The sequence below is a fragment of the Motacilla alba genome, chromosome 3 (genome assembly GCF_015832195.1).
Source record: "Motacilla alba alba isolate MOTALB_02 chromosome 3, Motacilla_alba_V1.0_pri, whole genome shotgun sequence".
Classification (NCBI taxonomy): domain Eukaryota; kingdom Metazoa; phylum Chordata; class Aves; order Passeriformes; family Motacillidae; genus Motacilla; species Motacilla alba.
In genome coordinates this window covers 24,135,962-24,145,038 of record NC_052018.1, presented here as the reverse complement: position 1 = coordinate 24,145,038, position 9,077 = coordinate 24,135,962, and the positions used below count along the sequence as shown (strand labels likewise).

Genomic DNA, 9,077 nt, shown 5'->3' with positions numbered 1-9,077 from the left:
CAGAATTAGGAGAGGTTAGAAATGTGAGGCCTATAATCATTTACAGGCACAGGAGAGAAACCAGGCAGTTATTTTCTATAAATCTTAAATACTAGAACAATGGAGCCTTGGGGAATTTGGTAATGGGAAGCATGGTTTGGGTTCCAACTCTTACCTGGCAGTGCAGCTCACTGGCTCTGCTTTTTTTTCTCAGCCTGTAAAAAAACTGGAGACTGAAAACTGATATTAAAAAATATATAAAAGCTGCTACTAATGCATCTTACTTAGGAATTCTACTATTTTTTCACTAAGGATCAGTACTTTATTCTTAGCTGCTAAACTTTATGCAAAATATATGCTACAGCTTGAGTATGGCAGGAAAGATGAGACATTTGCTAAAGAGAAAAATATTATTTATTTATTCTGCTTTTCAACTAACTTTTGAATGCTCCAACCCACATTTAACTAATATTTGCGGGTTTGTGGATTCTTTTCAGGAGATGTTGATGATGGAATTAGGACTTTTAGGTGTGTTGTCCTTCAGGAGGATACATGTGTGCAAAAAAAGTGCACACACCTACACTCCTGCCTGTGGTGGGAATTCAAGTAACCAAGGAGCTCAGTTGCTTTGTTAAGATGCACACTCTCAATTCAGGCTTTTGTAAAGCTTAATTATCAACAGAATCTTTGGAAGGACTTTGCACACAGCCACTGTTTTTCTTATGTCTAAAGAAGAATTTCACTGCCTCTGATACTCACAGTGAATGAAGTGATGCATTAAAGACAACAGCTCGACATGCAGAGAGGATGAGAAGGTAGCCTTCAGCTTTGCTATCAAGCACCTGACCTTCTTTTATTTTATATTACACAGGTATCTACTAAGAAAAATAACCCCACAGGTCAGCCTATGGAAAAGAATATAAAGATAATCCTGTAATAAAGGGTCTCCATCTTAGAATTTGCTGGAAAGAAAATCAACTGGAAGGTAATTTGGAAGTTCTTGCTTTCTTTGGAATACTTTGTATCTTGTGCATGTCATCAAAGAGCCTCTTTAGGACAGATTTGGACACAGTGACAGCTGAAGTGGTAGGAGAGCACACTTCCGAGGGAACTGGTGGTGGCAGGACAAAAAGGTGAACAGAACGTAATGGGCAACAGTCACCATGCCAGACCACTCTGAGAGGGAGCAGCTCAGCAATGTGCACACAGAGTAATTCACACACTGCAACTGCTATTACTGCCCGCAGCATTCATGGCATGACTAGATATGCCCAAGTCAGTCAAGGCACCAAAATCATGTCCTGTTCACAGACACAGCAAAACAATACGTGGGCTACTCAGAAATGAGAAATTCAGGTTCCTTGCAAAAGAAACATGCCAATGAAGACCAAAGTGGTGAAACAATGTGATTATATTCACTTTTTAGATAAATGCAGGAAAATTTATAGAATGAAATGCACAATTCATCCTTACTGAAGTAAAAAACTCCAATCCTCAAAACCAATGGTTATCAATAAAAATTCACCAAAAAACATCTTAGAAATACACCACTTAGACTCACAACTTAATGCTACTGCAGTCATTTCTACATCAGGCAACAGCAAGAAAAAGAAATTTTAAAGCAATACTGACAAGCCACACCAGTGCCTCTCATACACTAACTGAGAAGTTGGCTTGGAGAGGAATAAGCATTATTAGTTAGACCAGAATAAGTCCCCATTAGTCATATTCCTCAATACAGAGCAAGAAGACTTTAACTGGAATATACATCAGAAGATCCTTCACTTGAATCTTTTCAGTGTCCTGACTTCCTTCTCTCCCCAGGCAGATCATTTAATCCAAGTTGCTAGTCAGCACGACTTTCTGCATCAAGAAATAATTGAGCACAGTCAGTGTCTCAGGAAATGTCTGGAGGCCTCCTCACTCTCCTCACTCAAAAGGAAGCAGTTATTGCATCTGCTGCTCACCTGAGTCAATTATACTGGACATAAGTGCATATCATAAATTATAGACCTGGAAGCATAAAAATATTTGGTAAAAAAAAAAGTATATTTTTTTTTCCTACCAAACATACCATTTGAAAACTTTGGAAGACAATTGTTTCATTTGAAGTCTTTTCATTTTACTCAAAGAATAACCCAATATACAGCAATGCCAGCTGAAAAATTACCTTGAACAAAACTGCTTTAAAAATTTTTTGCAGATGATTCATGAAGTAAAACAAATCATTCTTCCTTCTAATAACAGCCTCATCACAAGATGTCTCCTTGTTACTTATTACTTTTAATGACAGCCAGTAAAAGAAAGGATTCTGTAGGAGTGGCCTCACCTATGAGTCTACATATCTTTCATCTCTCCCAGCGGGTATATTCTCAAAGAGCCAAGCTATTCTATTTAGATTTAGTGGCAGCTGATTTGAATAGCTTTGCAGCTATACAAAACAAAAAATGAGTTATCCTCTGTGGAGAACGACAGGAACATGTCAAACAGCTCCTTGCTGTGCAAGACGCAAGTCACATATTCTCCTCGGATCAACCTGCTAAATTACTGGTACAACAGCCTTTCCCCTCAACTATTTCCTTTGGACTGTTTAGAAAAAGTAGTTAAGCCTTGGGGCTGGGGATATGGGTACAGAGTAAACTAATAACATCATTCAAAGTACTGCCTGTATGTTCAGAGAAGCTTTTTCTCATTTTAAGTGTATTTGAAGTAATTATACGTGATACTCAGTGTACTGGAAATAATTATACAACATTAAGCATGTGGGCAGATATTATACAATGGTGGTTTGTCTTGAAGTCATATTTTAGGTGATGTGCAAATGAACATTTCTGCATGTGATGCTGTCAACTTTAGACTGGCTTAGCCCTCCACTATAGATCACCCCACACTGCCAGAACACATACATTAGAGCTGACTTGTCACGCTGTTTTGCTAGAGATTGCAGTGTGAGAAAAGAATTTACATCTTTATCAGTTTTACTGGTGCAAAATGAAAATACCTCGATTTTCTGTTACAAACAATGTATTAGCTCAATAGCTGACGAGACTAAGCACACAGGACTGGAAATACAGCAGATATTGACACTAAAAGAACACAAAAATGAGCTGAGTTTAAATACTGAGAAAGACAGGACACTGAAAATGTGCTCTTGAATTGCAGGTCAAAGAGTAGCATTAGTGGTCAGCTGAAGAGTACAGACTGCGTAATAGCAGCCTGCAATATAGTAAAACTGATCTTAATTTCAAATTTTTTGTATGTTGCTGGAAATGTTTACAGTGCATTATACACCAGCACACTCAAAGCAGCTGGGATTATACCAAATACCCAATTCTTCCAGAAAAGTTTCTCAGTAACACAGGGCTCTTGCTGTCAGCCAAGTGAACTGAGAGCATGGACCCTAAACAATACAGACACCTTGGCTCAGATTCGTAAGATGACAACGTTAACTTTGATTTGATACAACAAGGCTTGCTCCAGACCCAGGCTCACTGCCCCAGAGCTAGAAAGGGGCTGACACAGCTGTTGGCTATCAGGTGCTCTTTGTCACTGCCAGGACTCCTGAGATGCTTCAGCTCTAACTCAAAGCTGTAGAAAAGCTGAGGCTGGGTGGCAGCATGATGGCACAAATATGGTATCTTGATATTTTGGTGCAATTGCCCTCAAACATGCAAGGCTTTGTCCCCTTAGTTCTGAAATAAAGTACAATTTGGCTTTCACATGAGGGATATGCCTCATCAGACTACCATTGCCAAGTGTGAGACTTTTCGCCTCTTGATTTTTCAAAAATAAAAAAGGCTATAGGATTTTTTAGCTAGAAGAAAAGATTGTTTTCTTGTCCACCAAACTAAGTCAACCAGCCTCTCCAGATCTACTGTAGTACCAACAACAGCACTGCTTTCAATCAGGCCAGCCTGTACAATTTCTGCCAAAACCATGCGTTGTTTTTTTTTTTTAATCATGAGCTCCTAAAAAAACAGCTCATTATAAATTGTTTGTAATTTTAACTATTACTCCTTGTTCTGTCAATGCTGCCTTTTGTGTAGAAACTTATGCCATTAAAATACTTTAGAGTAGTTTTACTTTAATATTTGGTATCTTCCACTAATGTGTTTCAGTTTTGTTATTCTATTCTCCTGGGAGCTTATTCCATCCGTTAGGCAACTCGTATCCTGGAATAAGACAAACCGTTCTTGTAAGTATAGTCATTCAGTCAATGAAATATCTAATAATACAGTTCATCCATTAGTGGGCTATGTCACAATTTAAATACCTTACTAATTCTCAAAGCATTGGTTTATCACATACCAGCCCTGCGGCCGATGATGAGCTTTGTGAATGGAACAATGAGGGTCCAGGAGTAATGAATTTCTGCTTCTCAGCAGTGAGAAACTTTCCCTTCATGTTAACGTTCAGCCTTTGGTCTCTTCATTTAGTAAAGACTTCACACTAATAGGCCTTCCTTCTACTTTTTACGGACTGTAAAACACACGCTTTCACACGCCCCCGCATCCTCTCTCCTGACACGATGCTGTTGCAATTCCCTCCAGAACAACCCCCAGATAACAAACTCATTTTCAACATCTTCACGAGCTGGGCTTGACACCACAAGATATGGGTTCCGCAGCCAGAGAGACGCAGAGGAGAACCCACGGGGGACGAAGGGCGACCTCTCTGGACCTCACCCACTCCGCGCATCACGTTTTCCCACTGTGCTCTGATCTGTAAAATACACAGGAGCGTTCGCACACTGTCCGCGCTTTGGGGCCTTTCAGTCAGGACCTTTATTTTGGCACTCTCAGGCCCACAAGGGTCCCTTTCCCCCAGGACCCGACGTGCCCCGTCCCGCCGGGGGACAGCCTCCCGCCGCCATGTCGCCTGGTGCAAGCGAGCGGCGCGTCCTCCCCTGTGTCCGGGGCGAGGGCCGGGCGCTCGGAGTAGCGGCGCTCAGGGTTGCTGCCGGCGACGGGCTCTGCCTCCCCCGGCTCGCTCCCTCGCTCGTTGCCCGGCGGCTCCGCGCCGAGAGCGCCCCGGGGCCGCCAGGCCGCGCTCACCCCGCTCTCGGCGCGGCGGGGGCGGCGCCTGCCGGCGGAAAGTGCTGAGTCACGGCCCTGACGCGCGGCCGCCGTCACGTGCGGCGCCGGGCTCGGTCCCGCCGCCGCGGCGCCGAGCGCACCCGCGGACCGAGCGCACCAGGCACGGTTGTACTCGCTCCGCTCCGGTTCCGCTCGCTTCCTCGGCCTCCCTCCCTGCCTCCCTCCCTCCCTCCCTGCCAGCCGGCATGGGGCTGCTGTCGCAGGGCTCGCCGCTGAGCTGGGAGGAGACGCGGCGGTACGCGGAGCACGTGCGGCGGCACGGCATCCTCCAGTTCCTCCACATCTACCGCGCCCTGCGCGACCGCCACAAGGACGTGCTCAAGTGGGGCGACGAGGTGGGTGAGACCCCTGCGAGCACGGCCTCCGCCGCGGCCTCCGCCGCCCCGTGTCGCGGGCGCAGGTGCCGTTCGGGCGCGGCGCGGGTCGGGCCGTGCTGCCCGGAGCGGGCCCGGCCGCTCGGCCGCGGTCGCTCGGCGGCGGGGGACGTTGCGGGCTGCCCGGTGGGGCTTTGTTTACCTCGCGCACACACGCGCCCGCCGCAGCTCGTTGCGCAGCACGGCTGCCCCGCTGACACCCGCGCCTCCGAAACGCTGGAACAACTTTCGGCGTTTCCGCCCGGCACCGCTCGGTTGCCCGGGCAGCCCCTCGGGAGGTGTATTCCCGGCGCGGTGATGCTCGGCAGCACTCGCTCCTTCTCCGGAGTTTGTTTATGCTCTCTCGATGAGTCTGAGTAAAGCGTGTCTGTGCCTCGAGTCCAAGCTAGTGCCTGCTCGGACACAGACTCAGTTTTTGGGAGGAAAGTGAGGGGAGCAGGAGCGGGGGTGGGCTGGCGGCTCTGCAGTGGCAGCCCTCTCACCGCGCCCCGCGTTCCTCCTGTATCCCTGCGTGAAGGGGACCTGCCGACCCCTGCTTTATCCCGGAGTTTCCCGGGCGTTTGGTACGCGCCAGCCTGCCTTCTCAACCAGGTTTAGGATGATCGCTCGGGTCACGGCTTGAACTTTGTTACAGGTTCTTTGTGCCCGAGGACCGTAACTTTAGTCACTGGTCTTGGGTGTGTTGCCTTGTAAACTTGCACTCATCTGTGCCACAGCCTAACAGCACTCTGCAAGGAGCAAAGGCTGCTTCCTCTGTTCATCAGTTCCCCAGGAGACAGGGAGCAGCTTCACATGTGCTGTACTAGAAACTGTCCTTGTCCGTGGTGTTGGTGAAGTCCAGCATTGGTCACTTGAAGGTGTTCCAGATGCAGCTGCAAGGAAGTTGGAAGAGCAGAGTAGGATACAAGCAATGTGGGGACTTGGCCATTGCACCTCTGTCTCATGTGCAGTTTGCTTTCTTAACGGCAAAGACATTTGTGAGAAAACTTCATTCAGGTAATAGCAGCTGTTCACAGATGCCCTTTGCCAGAGGAGAATGCTGCTCACCGTGTGCACTCTGAGAGAACTTCTCTCTTAAAGTCAGTTCTTTAAATGAACCCCTTTTATAATTCACGTAAGAGGAGGGCAAGCATCAGTGCACAGAAGTTGCTTCCATGAGTGAGTGGGGGGCTTGGCTTCTAAAATCTGTTCAATGGAAGTATGTGTAGTCTACAGCACAGAGTTTTGCAGCTAGAGTAGTGTGGACTCAGAAAGTTAAAAATACTTTTATCTATCCTTGTCTGACATTTGTGTTCCCGCGTGTCTTGTATGACTAAAGTTACACTGACAAAAGAGCCTCACAGTCTTGAGTCCAGGAATATAGACAGTTTTCCTGTTGCTCTGAGACTTAGCTCGAGGGTTTTCTCATTAATCTTTAAGAGATGGTACTCGTTTTTCAATGGGTGTTAGATTTTAGTTGTCCTTGCTTTCTCAGAGTGAGATTTCACAAGATAGCTAAGGCTGATCTACTAGCAAGCTGGTTCAGCTTCCCTCCCCGTATTCCAGGCTCCTATTTCTGCTGCCTGCCTTGTGTTGTTACTGGCCAGCTGAGTTCAAAAAGTTGACCCTGGAGAAATCTCTTCTTCCCTTCAGTTTTTTTAGGGTGGTTGGTTTTCTCAGCAGAGCTTCAGCTCTTTCACAGGTAGGCCCAACAAGCTCTGCTTAATGTGAGGAAAGTACCAGGAGTGTGTGGAGGAAGGGGTTGAGTACAACCGGCCCCTGCAGCACCTGCAGCTGATCACTTGGTAATCTTACATGCATGTGAGACTGGACTCTGGGAGCCTCATTCTTCCTTTGGCCTGGGGACCCTTCTGAGCAAAGTGTTTATGCTCGATAAATAGTGGAGCATAATGTCAAAGGAGATTCACAGTTCTCTTCTACCATGCCTCAGTGTAGCAAGAGGCAGGATTTTAAGGGCACTATCATTGCAGACATAATTTTGATAAGGAGCTGAGAGCTGTATTAGAATTGTCTGTGGGCATTCTGAGAAGTCAGGTAACCTGGTTCACTGTCTACCTCTTCATTTTAGCAAATACTAATAAACTCAGGTGTGTCAGCTTTGTTCTGCTGTGTTATGCAGTTATATATTTTTATGTAACATAGCATTTAGGAGTGTGTTAATGGACCAGGTACTTGTAGCCAGTCTGCTCTTGTGCAAACACAAAACTATACCTCGGTCTGTAGCTTACTGGAGCTGTGCTGTAGATAGGCTAATGCGGAGGGCAGTACATTTATGTTCCATTTTTCCTCTCAGATACCTCGTTGTTAGAAAGTGGCGCCACATTTATATGCATCTTAGATGAATCAACTGACTAATTGGACAGTTTTAATAAAAAGTCTTGTTTGCGCTTTGACCTTCATGTATAAAGTCATAGCCTGAGGGTGTTTAATTGTTTTAAAAACTTCTTGAAGATTGAAATCAAGAATGAAGATGATAGCACTCATGTAGTGGTAGAGATAAAATCAGAATAAACAAAATTACTTTTGTGTTTCTGTGACCGTGTTTAGTGAAAAACGTGTCTTGTAAATTTTTTTAAGGAATGTTTATGAGAAAAGACTTGACTTCTGCAGCACATACTGAGTTTGTCTTTCAGGGTGTATGTGTGCATACCTGAAAGGTTGTCCCCGATCTAGGTGATGCCATTGTGAAAAGGAAATACTGTGTTTGCTCATGAGTGTAGATACCAGCCTTTGCTTTGGTTCTGTTTTCATTAGGACTCCCACTTCTCATGTGTGTTGTGAGACTCATTGCAGAGCTGTGGGGGTCCCTTGGGGTGCTTGTAACCTCCTACAGACACCATTCTTTGGGGTTCCAAGGGAATGAAACTGTGGGGAAATGTCATGTACTGTTTCTTGGGTGTCAGACAGAAGTGTTAAGGCTAAGTGCTGACAGAGCATGATGGTGGCATCTGTTTTGAAGGGAGTGACAGCATCGCAGCTTACATTGCAAGGTAGCATTCCCTAGTGCTCCCATCCTCTCCTGAGTAAAGAGCTGTAAAGGCCAAAACACTGGTTCTGCTACCTTTGGAAAAGTCAGCTCTTTTATTGCTTGCAGTGTTAATAGAACTAAGAACTGTTGTCTGTTTTGGAGTAAGTTCTTTTTTACTCCATTTTCCGCAACCATGAAGCCTTTGCAATGGTAAAAAACAAAAGCCTACCTAATACATAACAGAGTAAGACTTGCTCTAAAAAAAGCTTTCTAAAGGTCTCTTTAAATTTGCATTTGCAGGTAAAGGTCTTCTGCCTCTTAATCATCCTTTTACCTCATTTAAAACTGACAGTTGACCTCCCTGTTTATGCTTGACTTCTCCTGACTGTGGAGAATACAAAACAGTGAACTGTCTCATTATCCCTCATCAAACTCCGCCTTACTATCCTTGCCTTAATGCTCTCAAAGTTTGGGCAGCAATTACATCTGCTGGTGAGACCCTGTCATGCTAACAAATACAATCTCCTTGTGTTCTCATCTTCCTCTTCCATCCAGTAATGTATGCTTGACGTCGTTGCAACATTGTGATCGTTGTTTATTTTTTTTTATTTTTGTGCAGCAGAATCAAAAACCTTTTCAGTACTCCATTTTCAGAACTCC

General features: G+C 45.3%; 1 protein-coding gene across 3 annotated transcripts in view; it reads left to right on the top strand.

The window, feature by feature from the left end:
- Positions 1-4,627: 4,627 nt before the first annotated feature.
- The window catches only part of GCLC (glutamate-cysteine ligase catalytic subunit), a 36,974-nt gene continuing 32,524 nt past the window's right edge, over positions 4,628-9,077 (top strand). The window contains exon 1 of one of the 3 annotated variants that reach the window (XM_038130500.1): positions 4,628-5,410. In XM_038130500.1, coding sequence (XP_037986428.1) covers positions 5,261-5,410 — 150 coding nt within the window. In that variant the 5' untranslated portion in view covers positions 4,628-5,260. The remainder of the gene's footprint in view (positions 5,411-9,077) is intronic. The other 2 variants (XM_038130498.1, XM_038130499.1) reach the window with 2 other exon arrangements.